This window comes from Lepidochelys olivacea (assembly GCF_965140295.1).
Source record: "Lepidochelys olivacea isolate rLepOli2 genome assembly, chromosome: 5".
Taxonomy (NCBI): Eukaryota; Metazoa; Chordata; order Testudines; family Cheloniidae; genus Lepidochelys; species Lepidochelys olivacea.
In genome coordinates, this window is record NC_140415.1 from 65,792,054 (window position 1) to 65,815,691 (window position 23,638).

At 41.1% G+C, this 23,638-nt stretch overlaps 1 protein-coding gene across 2 annotated transcripts in view; it reads right to left on the reverse strand.

Moving 5' to 3' along the window:
- Window positions 1–23,638, reverse strand: part of SLCO4C1 (solute carrier organic anion transporter family member 4C1) — a 99,745-nt gene that overhangs the window by 23,677 nt on the left and 52,430 nt on the right. For both annotated transcript variants that reach the window (XM_084628521.1, XM_084628520.1), the window contains 5 exons: window positions 17,660–17,756; window positions 16,298–16,419; window positions 14,060–14,175; window positions 7,026–7,170; window positions 3,593–3,788 (listed from right to left, as the gene is read on the reverse strand). In XM_084628521.1, coding sequence (XP_084484647.1) covers window positions 3,593–3,788; window positions 7,026–7,170; window positions 14,060–14,175; window positions 16,298–16,419; window positions 17,660–17,756 — 676 coding nt within the window. The remainder of the gene's footprint in view (window positions 1–3,592; window positions 3,789–7,025; window positions 7,171–14,059; window positions 14,176–16,297; window positions 16,420–17,659; window positions 17,757–23,638) is intronic.

Sequence of the window (23,638 nt, forward strand, 5' to 3'; positions counted from 1 at the left end):
ATAATTAAACTGTAGCATCAAACATTGAATATCTGAATGTTGACAAGTGCAAAATAATGCACACTGGAAAACATAATCCCAACAGTACATACAAAATGATGAGTTATAAATTAGCTGTTACTCAAGAAAGAGATCTTGGAGTCATCATGGATGGTTTCTCTGAAATCATCTGCCCAATGTGCAGTGGCAGTCAAAAAAACTAATGGAATGTTAGGAATCATTAGGAAAGGGATAGATAATAAGATAGTAAATATCATACTGCTACTATACAAATCCACGATACATCCACAGCTGCAATACTGTATGAAGTTCTAGTCATCCCATCCCAAAAAAGATAATTTAGAATTGGGAGAAGGACAGAGATGGCCAACAAAAATGATGAGGGGTATGGAACAGCTTCCATCTGAGGCGAGATTTAAAATACTGGCACTGTTCAACTTAGAAAAGAGATGACTAAGGTGGGGGAGATATGATAGAGGTCTATAAATTCATGAATGGTGTGGTGAAAGTGAATAAGGAAGTGTTATTTACTCCTTCACATAAGAATGAGGGGTCACCCAATGAAATTAATAGGCAACAATTTTAAAACAAAGTATTTATTTGCACAATATACATGCAACATGGGGAACTCATTGCTAGGGGATGTTGTGAAGGCCAAAATTATAACTGGGTTCACAAAATAAAATGGATAAGTTCATGGAGGACAGATCCATCAACGGCTATTAGCCAATATGGTCAAGGATATAACCAGTGCTCTGAATGTCCCTAAATCTCAATGCCAGAAGTTGGGACAGGACAACAGGAGATGGATCACTCAATAATTGCCCTGTTCTGTTCGTTCCGTCTGAAGCATTTGGCACCAGCCACTATCAGAAGACAGGATACTGGGCCTGGACCATTGGTCTGACGCAGTATGGCCATTCTTATGTTCTCATCTCCTATTTGTGCCTTTGAAAATCTCTCATTAAATGGATAGCATTTTAAAAAATCTGCATTTTTAAAAGGGCTTTCTGAATAGAAAATTAAAATAATAATACTAAAACTATTCTTTTAAAGTATCATACATTATATGTTTGTAAAGACCAACAGAGTTAGAATATAAAGTTAGAAGGCTATTGAAACACCGAGTAATTTTCAAGTATAACAATGTAAGCTGTAACTTTTGTCTCCCTTATCCTAGGTTAGAATTTATTAAACTTGTTCACATTCAAATGTATCAATGACAAGATGGATAAAGTAGATATCACCAACGATGGTCATTTTGAGGTGTTTTGCTTTGCACCAAAGTAGTTCGGCATACTAGGACACACCACTTGCTTTCTCTTCACTGCATGCAGCCACCTGCACATACTAGTGTGTGTGTGTGTATACACACACACACACTGGTGTTCTGGAATGAAACAAAATTTCTTATACATTAAGGGCAAGCTGATTATCCTTATAGAAGGGCCGCATGGAGACTGGATGTCAAATGGAAATGCTGAAGTTGCTCAAGAAGTCAAAATCCATTAACAGAAAGAGACCAGAATCCTTATAGATACAAGCATAGAATCAGACTAATTAGAAGTTTCAAAAACAGCTAATGTAGTCCAGTAGATAGGACACTTGAGTTGGACTCCATTTAGACAAGTCACTCCACCTCTGTTCCACCCTTCCCCCACATTCAGAGTCAGTCTGATCTACTCAGTATGAAAGTTTTTTGGGTCAGGAGCTGTCACTTCCTATTGTGTTTGTAGCATAATGGGGCCCCATCCAAGCTGCAGTATCTAAGCACTACTGTGATAATAAGGAACAAAAATTCTTTACCTATTTGTGAACACACTCCCCAACCACAATTAAAAAGTGTTCTAAAATACTGCTATCACTATCTACCTGTGTAGATTTACTTACCCACTGGAATTTAAAACAACTCCTATAAGTACACTCTCTGGAACCCGTTGTTCTGAAAGTAAGGTTAAAATATAACTTTATGTATTTTTTAGTGTTTAACACTGTTCTGACTGATCCTTTTTCCTCCATATTTTTTTTCAGAAGAAGCCACATTAAGACTAGAATTCTATCCCATGTACGTCAGATTTTTGTCTAATTTGGATAGAAAAAAGGTAGCTCTCATTTGATTTGAATACAATTTAGCATTGTAGTACCTGGATTTTTTATTGACCATATTACAGGACAGTATCCAGTAGAGGATATGCAAGAATAAAAGAGGGGAAGAATAATTCAAGAGGAGCATCTGACCCAAGAGACCATGTTTCACTGATGCACCCATCCCAAAGTAACGAAAAACAGTTGATAAAATTAGAAGCAAAATGTTAAGCTGCACAGGAGGTATGGACACTTCAGAAAAATGAAAGAATTCCTAAATCAGGGCCAGGAAGGCTGAATCAAGCTCTGTCTCCAGAAAGCAGTTCAGACAACTAAGGGAGCTACACAGAAGGAGTGACACCATCTACATAGCCCCTATGAGCAAGACTCCCTGCCAGGGTTAACAGAGTTGGGCTAGTAGGGCTTGTGCTAGTACTCTAAAAATAGCTGTGAAGACAGCACTTTTAAGTTGGTTCAGGCTGATGCTCAGGCTCTGAAACTAAGGAAGGGGGGATGGACTTTGGAGCCCAAGTTCCAGCCCAAACCACAAGTTCAAAGTGCTGTCTACACACATATTTTTAGAGCACTAACATGAGCCATGTTACCCCAAGTCTGTCAACCCAGGTTGGAAGGCTTGCTCCTGTGGCTGTGTAGATATACCCCAAGTAAGCAAAAACACCCTTGTCTAGATTTCAGCAACTAGGGTTATCCTGCTGCCTGGCCAAAAAGGCAAGACCGATGCAGCTCATGTTCTCTATCCAGGAAGGCCATGGCCCTTTGCATGACTGGCATATATGATTGACATGATGGTACCTGGTCTCAAATGAGGCCTACCTCACACCACCTAAAGCAAGATCAATTTACCAGTTAAGTTGCTGGGCTCAAAATGCCTTTCAGCTAAGAAGCAGGTATGCATGCAAAGGTAAAACTACAGGGCTAAGTTTCTCTCTACTCTGAGAGCTGAAGCCTCCCAGTCTTTTAAGAAAGAATGGTACACAACAGAACTGGAGGCCCACTGGTTGCAGACCATTTGCTGCCAAAGCAGCAAAGCTAGGACTTCAACCTCCGTGCCATCCTTCAATGTGCTTCAATAAAAGAGCAGGGGATAGGACTCTCTTATCAAGAAAGAAACCTGCATAAATTAATCAACCTCTAACAGAAATTGAAGAGGGTTGAGGGAAAACATTCTCCAAAGAAACACAGACATCTAACCTAAGGAACCACACCAGCTGCCCACATCTGCAAGAGACAGAGAAATAATAGCTGAGCATAGTCAGCCTGCCAGACCCTTTTATAGGACATATAACATCACAAGAACTTTCCTGTTTTCATCTACTGCTAGCAGGACTTAACTATGGAGAGGATTCTCAACTTTCTCGAAGTATGTTTTTCATACATTAAAGAAAATTAAACAAGACAATTTGAAAAGTGTATTTATGCACTGTAAAACAGTTTACTCATTTTGAACATTGTTACCAAGCCCAAGAGTACATTAAAATATATTTACCTGTTATATGTTTCAGAGACACCTGCGAATGGTTCATTCCCACATTTAGAAAACACAAACACCGTGTTTAATATTAGAGCCACTGAGCAAGTACCTAATATGAACTTGATTATGTTTTTGCAATCCAGTTTGTACTTGGAAACCAAGATGCCACTTATGATTTGACCTAGTGCTGCTCCTGGAATTAATACAAGCCCTAGAGTAAAATGAGACACCATCAATTACACAAAAATGCAAGACATAATCAAAATTTAGGGTGTATCCTGATTTTTTGTCATTTCCAAACTATATTACTGGAATTTCAAAAGGCATGAATGAACTTTTATAACAGTTCTCACAAAAAATAACGTAAATGATTCTCTTTAGATTTAGATGCATGCATCTGTGACCTCACATTATTTAGCTGTTGTTTCAAACTTCTTATTGCCAAAGGCACAGCCCAATCTTAGATTGTGTGGTAGACACATTAGATTAATATAGCACTCCTTTTAGGGCACCCTTCAGTCAGCTGGGAACCTTCCTCCACACAGTCTACTGCTACTTTAAGCACAAGATTTTCCATAATGAATTCCAATGATGTGCAGATATTGGGCTTTTTTGGTCCTCCAAACCCCTTGTCAGACAATCTCCCTACCTCATTTTCTGAGCAATTTCTGGGGTTAAAAATAAACCCAGAAGAAATAAAGGGATGAGACCTTCCAGGAAGGCAAAGAAGCAGTAGAAGTAAGTACCTGCAGCAGTCATAGCTAAACTGGGATAAGTGGAATCACAGCAACAACTGAAATAGCAACTCCTGCAGGGAATTCCTTCACTGTCATCAAAGAACCAATAGATTGAAAGGTTCCAAGGGCAGTAATTGTGGTGTGGGGTAGCTCACTGATAACCAAGAGGGTCCAATTCCCCTTTGCTCAGCCCATGATGCCAGCCACCATCACACGCTTGTTAAATTTTCAAACAAGCACCTTTGTTCTTTCTCCCATTCTGCCCCCTCTTGTTTTATAAGAGCTTCCCATCAACATCTGCAAAACTCTCTTATTAACCGCCTTAAAACTCTGCTTTCCCAGAATACCCACAAAATCTTAACAATTAGGCAGTGGACTCAGCACACCAGAAGCCTAATGGTCTTTTTCAACCACACTGCTTTTCAGATTGCTCCATGCAATTGAATATCTGATTTCAATTAATTTATTGCATGGTATTTTAACTTTTATTCTTCTCAACATGTTCATTCATTGTTATTTTCCATCCCTTTCTAATCTGTATACCCAAGTTCTTCTATATTGTTTCAGTCCTCCCACTTTGATATCATCATTTCATTAAGATGCTGTTTACTCCCTTTTCTAGGCCATTAATAAACATACTGGTATTAAAGACCAAATTTAACACAGATCATTGTGGTGGCATAAAATAAGCCCAACACCAATTCCACTTCTCTTTTCTATCACAAAAAAATTCTACATCCCACAACTGCTGGCAGCACAGAAGATGAGAGTCCCATGGAAGGAGAGAGCCAATAACAGGAGTCAGGGAGCAGCCAGGCCAGGGGTCAAGGGCAATTGGATCAGGAACAAAGTGGTAGTCATTGCAAACAAAATTCCCAATTGCCTTTTCTTCCCCTCTACCCTAAAATAACTTTGAAGTTAAGCAGACTTCAAGTGACATTCAGACTATATCTAAATTTCCTATGGATTAACACTTTAGCTGAGTCTATCCTAAGAAAACCATAAACGGTATTCACCAGAGGTAGCAAAGGTGGAAACTGTCATGTCAACAGGACTCGAGACATTTTTATTAATATATTGTCTGTTGAATTAAGTGAGATAGAATATATGGGGCCAAAGAATCAAAGGTGTTAATATAACCCAGTCACTGTTCAACATAAGTTTTAAACAAGGTTCAGAGTTTTGTATATGGAGACTTCAGCCTACTTAGTATGGAGGGGCATGGATCAGCGTTCACATCGCACTCCCTGTCAGTACCCGGCACAGGCCAGGGAAGCTAATGATCTAACCAGTTGACCAAATTTGGTGATAAATCCTGGTCACATGCCAACTGAGGCCTTTAGAAAGAAAAAAAAACCTTTTCTGATAGTGACTTAGATGGTATTAAAGATTTTTAGAGAAAAGAGATACAGTTAATTGAGATGGGCTGGAACTGTTGTTCTTGCTCATGTTGTTAAAGTCTGGTCCCAGTTCCTAGATGACAAAATAAGACAAACACACACAAAAAAGGAGAGAACAGAATAATAAAGATAGAAAATCTAATTGCCTTTCACTTGCAACCTCACAGCTGGAAAAACACAGGCAAGGCACACAGTCTTATCAGCTACTCTAAGACCTGTCAAACTTGTACCAGCATCAAGCTGTTAGGTTATTGCTTTTAGCTGCCTCTTTCTGGTCACAGGCTTGCAGCAGTGTGGCCAAATATGCAGTCTTGGCCAGGTAAGCCAGATTCTAATTAGACAGAAGTAAAAAGGAGAGAGATTGGAAAGAGAAGAAATATGGTAGAGAAGGAAAAAGTATACATTTGTGGAGAGGTGGGACAGAAAGTCTCACATCCCAGGTGGTATTTAGAATTCAGCCACAGCTGGTGGAGGTAGCAGTGTCATCTGACTCCCTCCCTCCAGCCTGATCTGCTCAGGACATCATTCAGCATTAGGATGAAGATGGTCTAGGGTCGCTGGAGATGGTGGGGGTGGCAACTATGCTGGTGAAGCTCAGGCCAGTGGCCAATTTTTCTTCCCAAAATCTTCCTTGAAGGAGCCAGAAATGGAGTGGTGGTTAACAATTCCCCCATTATTTTGGACACCAGTTAGTTTCCAACATACCAATTTTGATTCACTGATTCCTGGTTCCATACTTTCCTTGTTCATCAAGCATGATCTTAATACAGTACTTGAGGATCAGCCTCACTTTTTGTTTTGACTAATTCAGTCTGTCTCTGTTTTGCACCATTTCCCATCAACATTTGTTGTTACAGGTTATTGTGACATTTATGAATTTACACTCTTTTTTTTTTACAATTGAGCTCTCAATTAGGGTAAATTTGTAGGCCAAATTATTACAACACTGTCTATCCCTACAATGAGTGATAAAAATGCCTGGAGTTCTGTTGATGCTACAGCTTCTTCTAGCAGAGGTGCACCACTAGTGAATCACAGGTGATAGTTTTCCTAGTGTAGGCAAGGCCACTGAGTGGAATGGTGTGGGAAAGAGTCCACTGCTGCTCTGAAGTTCACATTTTGTAATAAAAAGACCAATTTTTGCTAAAAATATTTATGTATTAAAGGTTACAGAAACTCTACAATTGCAAGTACATACCAATCCCAAATTAATTTCTCTCCTCTACCAGCTAATTAACATAGGCAGTACAATATATATATAGCACAAGATATTTTTATTTAAAGAGTTTAAAAAATTGAAACACCCTTTACCTCCTAGTGTAGCTGAATAACTGGATGACTGTCCAAACTGATTTTCTATAAATTTTGGCAGAAATGTGGCAAAGCCAGTGGCAACTAAAGCTTCTGTAGAAGCAGCTACTATTAAACACATCAACACAGGATTCTTCAGCAGTATCTAGGAGGGAAAAGCTTATTTAGTATTCTGTACATTACTTCATTATAATATTACTTTTACTGAATTTATTTAATACAAATAGAAACTACAGTGTGTTTAAAAATAACGTTTTAAATGTGTGCTGATACCCAAGATTTTTAAACCAAAGGATTGCAAGCCCTGAAATTCTGAATATGATTTTCTACTCTTCCACAACTGAAATAGATTTATCAGAAATTAGCCTCAAAGGATTATTTTTCTCCAGTGCACATGTATTGTCCATTCTAGTTTTAGATGTTTGAGAGATACGTTTTCCATCTATTAGACTGTGCTAAAGCCTCCCAAAGAAAGAGATCATATTGTCAGGAGAGCTAAATAACAAGAGAAAGCAAAGACAAACACACACAAAAAGGGAGAGAACAGAATATTTTGCATCCTCTTATTTCTAACTATATTCTCTTGTGGGGGGAGGGAGGAAGTTTGGGGCCAAAAGTTAATGAGTGATTAGGGAGAAGCAAGGAGACAGGCTATGTCTACACTGCACTTTTGTTATTAAAACTTTTGTTGGTCAGGGTGTGAAAAAACAAACACACCTAACCGACAAAAGTTTTAACAAAAAGTATCAGTGTGAACAGCGCTTTGTTGGTGGGAGACATTCTCCCACCAACAAAGCTACCACCGCAATTGCAGGTGGTTTTATTTTGTTGGCAAGAGAACTCTGGCATATAGAGGATGCCATCCAGGAAGAAATTCTCTGGCTGGAAACTGATTGTCCTCCTATTTTGTCTGCCACTGCTATGAACAGCTGGGAGTATTTACAGAAGTGCCTGGGTCTGTTGAGGTAGAACAGTATAGTTCTTCTGACATCCAAGGTATGCAAGTGTTCTTCCTCCCTGCTTATATGAAGCTTCAGATGGAATATGGGCAAATAAATTGGGTGGTTTATATGCTAATATTAAACCACCTTTAGGACGAACTTTGGATGAAGACACAGGTAAATCTTTTCCTTAAAAAAGATTGTATATGGAGGCTCCAGCATTAAGGCATGCAGGTCCCCTACTCTTTGGCCAAGGTAATGACCACCAAAAATGCCACCTTCATTGACAGGTGCAGTAGAGAGCAGGTAGCCAACAGTTCAAATGGGGAATTCATAGTCTCGACAATAGAGTGAGGAGTGGAAAATCAGTGTTGACAGGACTATGCTGGGGCTATAAGTATGATTCTGGCCTAGTCCTTTCTCATCTTTAGTAATAACCTGTGAATGAGCAGGATTGATGACAAACTGTACATGAGTCTGCCTGACCACAGCCATTAAAAAGGCAATTGTCACAGAATTGTGACCCCATAGATAGCATAATTGCTGACAGTTTCTGTTAGACTTTTTCATAAATATGTCTACTTGGGGAAACCGCCACAACTGGAAGATGTATCTGGCCACATCTGGTTGAACAGACCACACATGGTGACTCATAAACAAACAATCAGCTCAGGGGGTCTGCTAGGTTGTTTTGTACATCCAGCCGATAAAATGCTTCTAGATCTATTGAGCTGGCAATACAGAGCTCCCAACATTGCCTCTTGACAGAGTGAAGAAGAGTGGGCTACCCCTGCTTGCTGAGTTATAACACTGCTGCCATGTTGTGTGTAAGGACTAATAGACTGCTTCCCCTGATCTGCAATAGAAATACTTGGCACGCCAGTCTGGCAACTTTCAGTTCTCTGACACTAATGTGTAAAGCTAAGTCTTCTGAGGTCAGTACAGAAATCATATTTGTTTTTATTTTTTGAAATCTCTCTGATGGAGGAATGCTCTTGCTGCTACTGAGTCCAGGAGAACTCTGACGAACTCTGTAGACTGAGATGGAATCAGAGTTGACTTTTTAAAATTGATCCTCAAACCCAGGGATGAAACTAAATGAATCATTTTCTTTGCTGTGACTACGCTTGTGTTCATGAATTCCCGTGCGCATCTATGTAACGGTAAATGTAGAATCCTTGGCTGAGTAGATGGGCTGGTACTACTGATAGACACTTTGTGAATATGCTCAGTGTCAATAAAATTCCAGCACTCTCAATTGGTAATGACTCTCCAGAGCCAGAAAATGTATGTGCTTTCTGTGGTGGGGGGTATATTGACACATCAAACTAAGCATCCTGTAAGTTGAGGGTAATGAATCAATCCATGGGATCTACAGCAGGAATGACAAGAAACAAAAGTTACCATATGGAATTTGGCACATTGAATGTATTAACTGAGATTCCTGAGATCTAGTCAGGCCTAATATTTGGGGCAGAGGTCGAAGCCAGAGGTAAGGTCCGGACTGGGCCAAGGGTAGCACTGGAGTCAAGATCTGGGGACAGGCCAACGTCAGAACAAACATCAGAGTCTGTAGACAAGCCAGAATCAGTACTATAGCTGGAGTCAAGGTGTAAGCCAGGGATCAAAAATGGATAGTCAGAATCCAGGGACAAACCAAGTCAGTTCTGTAGACACGGTCCAGATACAAGGAGGTTCGAAGCCAAGGTCCAGGTCAAAGCCAGGCTCCAGGGAAGGTCAGAAAGCAGAGGCAAGGCTAAAGAGAGTCAGTAACAGCTCTTCAGCAAGGTCAGAGTAGAGCATGGACTAGACTGGAACAGGGCTCAGGCAAGGCTAGGGCAGGAACAGGATCAAGAGCAGGCTGGGAATCTCGAGAGTCTGATACAGTGCAAGGTAGCAGGAGGATTCCTGGCCAGGTAGTGCTGTTGCATAGATTGATCTGCAGCTCTAGTAGGGTTGGGGATATACCTGAGCCTGGGGGTCATCTGACCCCGTCTCGGCTTAGGGATAGGTTGCTGCCTCATGCCTGAGGGCTAAGTCACTGCAGGCTCTGTTGGAAGGGTAAGTCAGTGAAACTGAATTGTTCCTGCATGCCTGAGCGGTTACTCACCTCAGGTCTGTTGGAGGGGCAGCTGAGCGAGCAGCCCTGGTTTGGCTGCAGGTTTGCCTCACAGCAGGGGTAGCCCAAAGATCTTTTGATGGCTGCAACATCCCTTCATTAATAGGTAGTTCAACCCTGCTTTGGGATGTTGGTTTTAGGATATCAAACAATTTATACACTTTCTCCTGAATAGTCTCCAAAGGAACTTTTGGTGTTTTTGCAATATGCTTCAATAATTCTTGTCAGGGTTTAAATCATCAGCTGAAAATTGTGGATCATGAAATAGTTTAATCAAGCAAGGGAGAAAGACCAAGTGATAAATTGGGAAGACTCTCTTGATGAGCAGATATTTCACGATTGCTTACAATTTGTTGTTCCTTCATTTCTTAAACATGAAAAGGAGAATGATAAAACCATGAGAATTTGCCACAGGTGACTTATGTATAGATCCCGAATAGTGTGGGACAACATTTCATGAAAACTGTGATCCATGAAGGCCAATAAGACCACAGTTGCAGACCATTTGGGAAAGGGACATTTGGCCAATATGGAGGAAACCAAAGAGCATTGTGAGAATTAGCATCCTCAGATCTATTAAGAGGTCCTTCCCCGTATGCCTCCTTAGATTATTTTCTTTCCATCAATAGGATTTGGGGTTTTTTTTTGCAGAGAACTCCTATCAGTCTGAAAAGGAGTCAAAGTTTTTGGATGAAAAAGTTTCTAACACCGAAGGCACAACAGAAGATTGAAGGACCTGCATGGGACTCATATCCTTAATTGTATTTGTATGTTGGTTCAAAGAAATTTGCATTACAAGTATCCTTGCATCTTTTCATGGAGGGAATCTGTCTGGCACCAAAATTGGGGAAACCTTCAGGAAAGATGACTCAGGTTCTGGAGTGATGCTGATGTCTGGTGAAGGCACAAAAGAATCTTTTGGAGCTCAAATTTAATTGTAAAAGTTCCCATCGCTGAGGATGCTGTAGTTATGCTTTGAAGCTTGTCCTGTGGTTGAAACTGTCAGTGCAGGCTTTGATAAAAGCCATTGGTACCAACAAAGGAGTCACTGATGAAGACCATCCTGAGCGCTCCAGTACTGAGAGGAACAGCTTTTCTAAAGCTGGTTCTAAAAATAAATAAAGTAGATGATCTTCCCTAAAGATCTCCTTGCCGAAGACATAGAGACGGTGTCTGAACTGGCCTTCTGTTATAGTGTGGCACCACCTGCCCAAGTCCTGCTTTTTTCTCTCACTGGCTGCAAGGGCTCCTCAGAAGAGCTCCTCTGCACTCCTGAGTCCTGGTCCCAGAGACAGGGCTCAGTACCAGGAAAAGGACAGAGTCAGAGCCACAAGCTTTCAGGTGTCACTCACCAACAGAAGGTAATTCAGAAGGTAATTCAACAGAAGGTAACTCACCAGTAAAACGTATTACCTCACCCACCCTGTCTCTCTAATATCCTGGGACCAACAAAGCTACAACAACTCTGCATGAAGTCAGAGCCACTCAGTCCTCAGGCAGCAAGGATTCCTGACTGCTTTGGTGGATTCTTCTGAGTTCCTTTTGTCTTCTTAACTGCTCCTGAATCAGATGTCACATCTCTGGTCATAGGAGTGCTGGCAGAATGAGTTATGAAAAAAGAAGCCTCTGTTATCAGGTCTGTGACCTGAGTCCAACATAGCCCTCATGGACCTTTCTATAAGAAAAAGAGTCAGTTCAGGCTGCTTCTTGAAGGACTTTCAAATTGCTCACTTAGCAATGATATATTCCTTACCCAGGCAGTAATGTTATGGCTGTGAGTCAGAAGAAAAATCCCCCTAGAGGAGGGACATGGCTTGAAACCCAGAAATATATGTTCTGATATAAACTGTGCTCTTCTCTCTTTCTATTTTTAATCTACTGCCTACAAGCTAAATAAAATAATAATCAAAACACTAACTCCTATTTATAAAAAAAAGAATCACCAACGATCAGTTTAATTACTAAGTAGCAAGGTTCCTACAGACTAACACTATGTTGTTCCAACTCACTGCCTATGGCAGTTCAAAGGAACTGAGTGGCGATTGGGGTCACTGTGCCCTTTATGACCTCAAATGGGGGGAAGCGGGGGGACATGTGGCAGAAGCAGGAGCATGCGCAATCCCTACTAGATACTGCTAGAGTCAAAATTCCAAACCGCTGTGCTGGGCACAATGGACACAATTAGTGGGAGCCACATGTGCAATAACGCAAAGAACTCAAGTTCTTTCACTAAATGAATTTATTAAATGAACTTTTTAAGTGAAATGATAGCCCTTCTAAGGCATAACTTTTTTGTTAAAGAAAACACATCACTAAAGGCAACTAGACAACAGCATCTTCTATGGTATTTTTTTAAAAACCCAGCATTTCATCAAATAATGCAATATTGAGAGATGCTCTATGAAATTGTCTTTAAAAATTCATTTTTTAATTATAGAAGAAAAGGTGTCTAACTAGTTCCATTTCTTATTTAACTTCTTGGAACTCATTAACATGTTTCCTCTCCCAGGCTGCATTTCAATCAAGAATGAGATTGTAAAACATAGGTATTAGTCTCAGGAAGGAGAAATTACATATCTGATGTTGTTGTCTAATGATTTATTACATGTCCAATATTGTTGTCTAATCTGCAAGAGAATTACAGATTTGGGATTATGCTTGGCTCAAGGGCAGTGAGAACTCAGATAACATTATATTTTACAAGATTATTTAAATCTCACTCTTACCACACATTATCATTGCTCTAGTCCATCAGTTCCTATTCTGAGCAAAAGGGGGAAAGCATTAAAAAAATTGTAAAGCTGTATCCACACCTCTGCACTGAAAGTGGATGGGAGAGTGTAAATCCATTACACCATTCATCCTCAGAGAACAAGTTATTAATAGTTGTATGTTTCCAAAAACAGACTAGTTGCAGACTTCACTCTTGAGGACAAAAGATTCAGGTATGAGTCTCTAATGTGGTCAAGAATTAGCCAAAGGTCAGTTAAATGCAAAGATTCCTCATGGTGCAGTAGTAACAGGAGTGAACAGTAAAATGCTCTTTTGGCAACTCCAAAGCATAGTACATCCAAAATACGTATGTTGTATCTAGAGAGAGATCCCATAATTTAAGGTATATAGGTTGCTGTACATCTGTAACAGAAAGGTCAAACCTGGATTCATGCCTAATGTATGATGGAAGAGTAATGCTTTGAAAAAGTATAGTCAGTCTAACCTTAGAAGTCACATCACGTTAAAATTAGTCTCCTGAAGTAACCAGAGATATACAGGGATGGTTCATATAAGCCTGACTACTGACAGAAAAAAAAAAACTATTTCAGCTCTTTTAACGCACTTTAGATAAAAAAGCCTACAAAGGCAGTTTGCTATCTGTATGTGTTGTGAAAGTCTTTCCATGATTTATCACCAGACATCCAAATCTCCCATGAGAAGGAGGAATGTCATAGTTCATTCAAGCTCTGTTGTAGCGAACATCTGAAGTTTGATTTTCTTTTCAACTGTTGACTGCCTCTCCTTCCCGACAAATTATTTTGACTGAAAGAAAGTTTTCAGAGTGAGGTTTTCTAAACATGACTCGAAGATTCCAGTCTCCTCCAAGAGTAAACCAGATACTTTGATTACATGGCTCAGTGACAGACTCGGAAGCTCATTCAAGACTCCATGTTTTGAAGGAGTGGAAGTGCCCTGAACACCACTTGACTGTGGTTAAAATTATACTCTATGTACAAATAGAAGATCACTATGTAACATGTATACTTTTGCCACTATCTAGTATCTATTCCTATAGTCTTGTCCCAAAACAGTACTGGAATTATTTCCCATGCAAGCCTCTGTGTAAAAGGAAGTGAGTTTTCTACATTTCTATGAAGCTGTTAGCTCATTTGTGAGTAGGTCAAAGTATCTCAAAATTATGTAAACTAACATGCAAAGAACAGCTAAAAGTCTTGCATTGACTTTATTGTTTACCTTACCAAAAGAGCCACTGGAAAATCTTTAAAATTTTTCCCAATATTCCTGTCTTCAACAAATGCCTCACTTCCATCATGATGAGTTTCAGAAATTTTTTCAGATTGTACTTTTGCTGTACCTACAGAAGAATAAGTTTATTTTACACAATGAAAATAATGAGTAACTTAGCGCTTGTAACAAATTTATCTTTAATTAAAGTGCAGTATTACAACAAATGCTCCATTTCCCAAAAGAGGAGACATCATGCAGACTTTGCTAGACACTGCAACAATGCACAGTGAAAAAGCAGATCAATAATGCATTCCTATGGAAAGTAGAGCTCTGCTGAGAGCAAAAACACAGCAAAAATCACAGCAAAAACGTCAACAGCAAGCATGAGAGTTGTTGGTGTTCTCAGGCCCAGCAAAAGAAATTTCAGACTCATTGAACCCCGTCCTGCCCATTTTACCCCATCTATATCTCCTTTCTGCCCCCATACTTATAACTCACCTCTTCCTTCTCTCCTTTTTTCTGTCATTCCCCACACAGACAGAATGTTTTTTTAAAAATATTTTGGGAAGAGCCTATCCTCTTTGTAATACTAGCTGTACTAACAGAAAAGGTTTTATAAGGTCTATAAGCCTGTCCTAGGATACTTGGATCCATGCCTCACTGCTCCACCCATAGAGCAAGGCAGGAGGTTGAATCTGAATCAAAGGCTACAATGCAAGACTGAGTCAGTAGGAACTGTTGGGTGTTCAGCACTCAAAGTCAGGTCATTTATTTAAACACCTAACTATGGACTAACTACGGACTTGGGAGCCTAATGTGAGGCATATTTTCTTTTTAAAACTTTAGCCATCACATCTCTTACTTCCCCTGCCCTCAACCTATTTCAACGAGACCCTCAATCCTCCCCCCAGTCCTATTTCCCATTAAACCTTTCAAAAACCCTCCCATGGTCAATTGTCTTCCTCCTACCCAACAAGCCTTCTAGGATTTCACTGCTTACCTGTTACACAAGGCTTAATTAATACCCTAACTACAAGGCATTATGCCTGTTTTACAAATGGTACACTGAAAGTACAGAACAATTAAATTATTTGCTCAATGTCACTATGACAGGGCAGAGCAGCCCTGCACTGGTACCGCAGGAGTTAACCCTTCCTTCCTAGCAGAGACAGCCACGCCCCTGAGGCTCTGCTGGGCATGCTCCACCTGGAGAACAGGTATAAAAGCCTGCAGAGCTACTCAGTTGGGGCTGACCACCAGAGGGGAAGGAGGCATTCTGCCAGCTCCTGAGGAGGGCTAGCCTGTGCTCTAGGATCCAGAGGCCAGCCAAGCTGGGATGCACCTTGGTGCCCAGATGGAGTACGTTACAGGAGGTGAACTGACCAGAGGACCCACCCTGAATTGGAGAACCTGGAGGTTATGGTAGGAAGTGACCCAGGGGAACTTTAGAGGAAAATGGTGTTTGAGTTGCACAGAGGCTTGCTGTGTTTTGGGCAGATCCCCACCAAGATGGTGGCAAGGAGAACTTGCCACTACCAGGGACCTGGGTTGGAACCTGGTGAAGAGAGTGGGACTGGGTCCCCCTACTACCTCCCCTAAAAACACACCATTGGAATCATAAGGATTCTGGCCATGCTACACTGTCAGAAAGGGGTGATTATATGGATGTTGGCCATTGGGCCACACTTCCCTGACACTTGGGGCAAGTGTCTCCAGCTGCACTACCCCACTTGTGAGGGGGGAGCTGTATGGACCCTGACCATTGGGCTGCACTGCTCCAATGCTGGGAGAGATTTATATGGACCCTGGCCATTGGGCCTCACTGCCCTGACACTTGGGGCAAGTTACATGGACTCTGGTGGCTAGGCCACACTACCCTGCCTGCGGAGAGGCTGGGGGAGTTGTATGTACTCTGGCCATTGGGCCACACTGCTCCAATGCTGGGAGTGAGTTATATGGACTTGAGCTGTTAGGGCACACTACCCTGACCAAGGGGTGATTGTGTGGAGGGGGGCCATGAGACCGCATCGGGCCACCCACAGAGAGGCGAGCATGTGCATTTGGGCATGGCAAGGTTCTGACACTCCACCCCACCCCTGCCACAAAGGGGCGGTGCAGTGCCAGGTCTGCCACTGTCACACAGTAAGCCAAGTGAGTGGCACAGAATCTCAGAGTGCCCATTCCCACTCCACTGATCTAGCCACAAGCCCAATCTCCCTCCTAAGAGTTGATTGATAATTAATACTTACCTGGTAAGTGCTTTGGAAAACATGAAAAAGGTACTATCAGAAGCCATGTTGCAAAACAGCACAAGAGAAATGCTATCCACCAAGCCCCAAGCCACCGTGGGTCATCTGAATCAATCTCTGTGCTAGAAAAGATATTTGGAAAACGCAGATTTAATAATGACATAAACATCTTACTAGTCACACAGAATATTGCCCCAAATTATTGTGGCTTTAAAAGCTATACACTCAGTTTATCCCATGGCATTAGGAGAGAGCCTCCAAGTACTAGGTGTTTCCTCATTCTTTTCTAGACCTATTAAATTCACTTTTACTTTTTGTATAACAAAGTACTCAGCATATTATAAATATAATCAAGTCAAAATGGAGACCCTTGAACCAGAATGTACTGGACTGACTAATAAGGGAGTAATGAAAAAATCAGGTCTTTGTAAGGTGCAATGTCATCACCACATCACTGATCACTAAATATATGTTAATTATGTCAAAACAATTATGAATGTCTTTACCATCAGTGGATTTTTACACAAGGCAAATGTGAATTAGATACTAGTCCCATCATGTTGAAGTTGCAGAACTGAAGTCAAAGTCAGGAAAATGCAAAAGCAAACCGCAACCATAACTCAGATAAATCAGGATTGTAGGAATTGCTATATTGGATCAGTTCAATGATCATCTAGTCCTGTATCCTACTGCATTTCAGTAACAGATTCTTCAAAGAAATCCCCCCTGAAATGGAAAATTATGCAATGACATGCCCGTGGGAGAGGTTTCTTCCTAATCCCAAGAAGTTAGTTGTTTATGTCCTAAATCACTGAGGAACGATAACCCATATAGATTTTTTATTGTATCTAATATTACTGTGGAAATCCTGCAACATAACCCCTGAAATGAAAAGATCCCATTCCTCATATTACCACTAAAGTCAGTCTCTGGACAGAAACTGTTCATTTGCTGAGAAGGCAGGTTTGGGCTTATTTTAAGGTTGATAAACAAAAGAAGTAGTAACCACCATCTCCAAAAGATGGAACTAAACTCATGCTCCTGATAATGGAGTAACTTTTCCTTGCAGAAAAGGTTAGCGTTTAGGTCTCTTTTCTTGGAAGTTCTCAGGGAAGACTAGATTATTGCCTAACAGGTCAGAGGGTTTCTCAAAAAAGTCCACAAAAACAACCTTTATGTTCTCTGGAAGAGCTATTGTATGGAGTGAAGCTGAGCTATTTCCCTCCTCATGGCAAAATTCATAACCCTCAATAAAGCCATAAGAAGTACCCAAATATTTTAGTAGATTACCATTGGGAACAAGGGATCAATAAAAATAGCACTCTGTTGGTTGAACAGAAGAAAACAAGAACACCCTCTTGCCTTGTTTGAAGAGGGACATCAATATAGATATTAAGCAGCTGCCCTCCCAATACATAGCCAAGGGCAGGACCCAGCAGTGACATGGCATAGCCAATTCCTAAAGGGAAATAAAAAGATGAAATGTTTTTCATTTCATGTCTCAGCAGAACATACAGTTCTAAAATGTAAGGTTAAAGAATAAATTAAGCCTGTTTCAGGTAACAGTAACGGTTCATATACACAATAAAATACAAAAGACTCCGTGGCATTTGCAGGGGAAGGAAAATTACATTTATACTTTCAGTGTAATGATTTATGCAAGATTTTTAGAAACCAAAATATACATTTGTTAATTATATTATTAATTAATTTAACATGATCTCTTACAGCTATTAGTCACAAGACAAGGTGGGTGAAGTAATAGGTTTTTATTGGATCAACTTCTGGGTATTTGAGTGGCCCATTCCATGATGCAATCTACTTCTCTATAGTGTCCTTGTCTGGTAAAGGTGGTTTTAAGTGTGTTAAGGTGTATATCCCAGACTTTCTCCTCAGAGCATATTCTATGCTTGAGTGTAGATAAAAAATGTTTGGGATGGTTATTAGATCAATGAAGGCAGGTGTGGTGACCTGTGGGATAATTGTATATGATGGTCAGTAGGGTTCACTGTTGAAGCTGATTTTGGTGTCCAGGAAGTTGATGCTAGTGTGGGAGTATTCTAGAGAAAGTTTGTTGAATGGATGGTGGTGGTTGAAGTTGGTGGAAATCTATGGGAGATTTTAAACAGTCTGTCCAGAGGATAAAAAAAATCATTGATATATCTCAGGTACAGGACTGGTTTCATGGTGCACTTATCCAGAAACTCTTCTTGAAGCTCATCATTGAAGAGGTTGGCATATTGGGGAGCCATCCTGCACCTATGGCTATTCCCATGGTTTGGGTAAAGTGTGTTAGTGAATGTAAAACTGTTAAGGGTGAGGATGAAATGTATGAGTTTGGTAATGTGTTGGAGGTAGATATCTGAGGGTTGTCCATTGTCTTGTAAATATTTGAGCCAGGCAGCTATGCCATCATTGTGAGACATGCTGGTGTAAAGGGAAGTGGCATCCATGCTGGCGAGGATGGTGTTCTGAGGGAGGCTGTCAATATTGCAGTTTGTGGAGGAAGACAGTTGTGTCCTGGAGGAAACTGGCCCTTGTGTGATGAGTAGTTTGAGGATAGTTTCTATGAGTCCCAATATTCTTTCGGTAAGAGTGTCGTGGCCAGATAGGATGGGTCTGCCTGGGTTCCCTTGTTTGTGCATGCTGGGAAACATATAGAAGGTCCCTGGGTTGGGTCGTGGGAGATGAGTTGGTATAGTTTCTCTTCGAGTAGTTTGGGGAAGAAGTGGATATCCTTAAATTCCTGGGTAAATTGTGATGTTGGAGTCATCTTTCTGTTCACAGTTGGTGGTATGGAAGAGTAGTCTTTTGGCCTCATTAATGTAGTCATCATGGTTGAGGACTACAATGAGACCCCCACTGTAACTTAGGGCTTGGCTACACTTGCACGTTATACCGCACTAAAGCCGCCCAGAGCGCTCTACCTCACTCCCAGTCCACACTGGCAAGGCACATAGAGCGCTCTCTCCCTGGCTAGAGCGCTGCTGGTACTCCACCTCTCCGAGAGGGATAACATTTGCTGCATATTGGGTGAGACGCTGCAGCGTCACTGTGAATGAGGAGTTACATTACAGCGCTCTGACCTCTGGAAACTTCCCTTAATCCCCTTAAATCAAGTGGCCTCTCTTCTCATTGCTGTGAAATCCTCAGAAATGAGGAAGTGCCTTTCCAAAGGTCTGTTTCATAGAATATCAGGGTTGGAAGGGACCTCAGGAGGTCATCTAGTCAACCCCCTGCTCAAAGCAAGACCGATCCACATTTAAATCACTGGGCTGTTTATCTGGTCCCAGAAAAAAGTTACTGTTTGCTTTGAGTGAGAGAGTCAGGGGGAGGAAGGGGTCTGAACTTACAAGACAGCATGCTGATGCACACTCAGCACCCCAAAAATCCACTCTCCCCCCCACATACACACAACACGCTCCATCCCACCCACTCCCCATTTGAAAAGCATGTTGCAGCCACTTGAACACTGGGATAGCTGCCCATAATGCACTGCTCCCAATGCAGCTGCAAGTGCTGCAAATGTGGCCACGCCACTGCACAGTCAGCTGTCAGTGTGGACAGATTGCAGCACTTTCCCTACTGCGCTGTACAAAGGCTGGTTTAACCCAAAGCGCTCCACATCTGTAAGCCTAGTCATACCCTTACTAACTTTCTCTTTTTGTTCTATGACTGCAGAGGTGTTAATGGGCCATCCTACCTTGAATTGTCCCTTACAATATGTGCTAGCTATCTATGCTAAACAATCTGTTATACCTTGCATTTTGCTGTGATGCTCCAAGTACCTTTTCTAGACCTGAAGAAGAGCTCTGTGTGCCTCAAAAGTTTCTCACCAACAGAAGCTGATCCAGTAAAAGATATTTCTTCTTCCACCTTGTCTCTAAAATCCTGGGACCGATACAGCTACAAATACACTGCATGCACCTATTAAAGGCTTTCTTCTTCCTCAAAAGAGTTTCAAATCTGTAAAAGTAGGTTTGCCTTTACACAATACCAGATTTATATTACCGCATGCATTTTTGCCTACAAAGATTTGTGTTATATGGAATAGAAAGCTTGCATCCCAACTGTGAAAGAATTACACAGCAAATAGCTAAGTGTTTGAATTATATGGCCACTTCTCTCTGTGTTTCAAAGCACTTGAACCTTGCCATGCTAGGTAGCATGTCTACTATTTTTAGCCTTAAACATAAATGTGTTAAAGTAAATTCCAATCTGTTGGAGTGCTTAAATTAAGAGAACATGTAGCCTGGAAATTCTAAATAAAAGCATTATAGAACTAAATCAAAAGTACTCTTTAAAACTACCATGACCAGAAGTCAGGTGTCTGTGTTAGCAGCTCTGTCAGTAGTAATATCCCAAACATTTGAAGCAAAGTAAAGACTACAGCTCCCTGTTTCCTTTAGATCTGATTGATTCAAGAGCAATGGCACTGTATGTTTTCAACACATCTTGCAAAGTCATTGGAGGGGGAGGGGGCAGGGGCAGGGGTAACTAGTCTCAGTGAAGATGGCTCTTTTGTCCACCCAGAGAAGCAATACAGATGGTTCTCTTTCCCTGCAAAGCTAGAGAGGAGAAGAACAAGCAACAGGCTTCCTTGATTTTGCCTTAGGGCATGTCTATACCGTAAAGAGATGCTTTCTTAACTCAGGTTGGCTAACCCATGTTGGTCAACTTGATTAAAATAGCAGTGAAGACACAACAACTCTTGTTTTAACTTGTGTCAGCAGCTTGAGTTCATCCCTATATACTTCAACTTGGGCTGTTATGTCTCCAAGTTACTATGTCTTCACTGGTTTCAGAGTAAAAGCCGTGTTGGTCTGTATTCGCAAAAAGAAAAGGAGTACTTGTGGCACAAGTACTCCTTTTCTTTGTCTTCACTGCTATTTTACCCAAGTTAGCTAACCTGAGTTAACACACTTTTTCCTCTACTTGGTATAAGCATACCCTTAGTATTTTTAGGCCTAATAGCGACAATATCAGTATCATAGGCACAGGAGTACAGAGACAGACACTAACTTTCAACCAGATATTCATGACTGATTACACAGAAAGGACTTTTGCTAAAATCTGTATAATTTTTTCCATTTTGCTGCACTGGTGATCTGGCCCAGCTGTGCAACTTCCCTGTAGGCTGAAATTTCTGGATTGAATTTGTTAGGGATAGGATTGGGTTTCTTAACTATTCAACACTGAGTATCCCCTTAGATTCCAAGGGTGAAATATTGGCCCTACTGAAGTCAGCTGCAAAACTTCCATTGACTTCAGTTGGGCCAGGATTTCTCCCCAATTTGGTAGGACCCTTAGGTCCAGGAGACTTAGGATAAAATTTTAAGGACCAATGATCATGAATGGGAACTCTCTCAACTCTGAGCATGTGGGGTGGGGAGTTTTACTCGCCTAATAACTGCTGGACTACATTCTAAAATGTCAGCGGAAATCAAGTTACTTTCCTTTTCATACTAGATTGAACTTTGGTTTTGCTGGTTTGGTATGCATTTAAAATGTGCAAATGGAAAGGAAAGAATGTAACTTAACTCTTAAAATAAATTTGGTAAATACCTAAAAAATCATGCTTGAGTGCCCTGCATTTTTTGTGCTGAACAAAAGTTTAACCAAAAACAGGTGCCTTAATTCAAAAACAAACACAATGTAAAACATACTCTAAATCTGTCAGGAATAGCAAAAATATCCTGCAGGCATCCTGTAATAAATTAATGCATCCCTGTGTAGAGTAATAATTTATCAGCTCAAACATGGAACGATTAACCTAGTTACTAAGCCATTTGTTACATTTACCTTCTAGTTTTGTTGTGCTAAAATAGGCTGCTTTTTAAGATGACACTACTTTTTTTTCTTCTACAAGTCCAGATGTTAATCTGAAGTCTTCTAGACCCATGTCACCAACTCTTCACACACACTGTTGGCACTTTAGATTTGGTTTTAGAGCTAGCGATGAGATTTAACGAGCAGGTACATTTTGTTTTGATTTCAAAATAAACTACTCTAGAATATTTTTGCAACACTTTCCTGCCCTACAGAGATTTGTTAAATATTCTAGTGTGGGTCACATTTTTCCCCCCTTAATCACATGAGCAGCCCAATAGACTAACAGGTTTGACAAAAAATCTACAGGATTAGAGTACTCAATCATTCTATTGAATAATTATGTAATCATCATCAATTCTGAACAACTTTCACTTTAAAGTTCAAGGTACAGTACAAGTTTAATTGACTGATTAGTTTTGAGGAAATCAAGTAATTTTCAAAGGCTTGCCTAGAGCCAGTGGAATAAGGGTTATAGATTTAAGTATTCTGAATGGAAGTTTGGAGACAGAACTGAAACCTTAATTAAATCTAATTACAGAGTTACATGAACTGTCCTGTAGCAGATTATTAAGGGAACCTTGGGCAATTTTTCAACACAATTAATATACTGCTTTTTTAACCTGAGGGGAAAAATGATTGCTGAATGCACAGATAAAATATGGTGAATGAAAGAATTCTTTGGGCAAGTGTGGAGGAAGGCTTGAGCCAGTGTGAAGTACAGAGAAAATGTGAGTTGCCTTGTCATAAAGTACAGTCTGGAGCAGAGGTAGTCTCTTGGTGTCTCCTCAGCAGCTTACTGTAATCAACACCCACAGAAGCACCCCTCACCATGGCACCACAACCCTAATCCCAGCATGATGCAGAGGGAAAATGTGTCTGGAGAGTGAGCCTACCCTGCATTCACCCTGAAGCAGCAGCTCCTGTTCCACAGGGCTGGCCCCAGATCCCTGCTCTGGGCATTGCAACCCTGTATATGGGGTAATAGCACCACTCAGGTTTGGTCCAACCCACCCCTCCAGCATGATGGAATGGTGGCTGGGCCAAATTGAGCAAGTGGCATTACGGCCTTGTGTACAGGTCGTAGCACCACGCAGGTTTCGCCTGGCCATTCCTTATTCATAACGGGGGGGGAGTCAAGCTAATCCTGAGTGGTGCTACAATTCAGTGCACCAGGTTGTAACACCCAGAGCAGGGAGCTGGGCCCAGCCCCGGGGGACAGGAGCCACTGCAGCGTGAGTGCAGGGCAGTCTCGCTCTCCGGTCTCCTTCCTTACCCAGGGCTTCGCTTCCACACTGGGCTGAGAAAAGTGCGTGCTTGCTCCCTTGGTTTCCCATAGGTGCAGCTGAAACCACAAACCCATGCTAAAGCTGCCCTTTATCTGGAGAGAGACTAAAACCAGTAGGTGCATAAGAAATGCTATACAGAACACTAGACATGAGAGTTAAAAGGGAGGATGGTGAATACTGAAAGTGTGCATAAACAATCTTTGTTCTATGCCTGAAGTAAAGG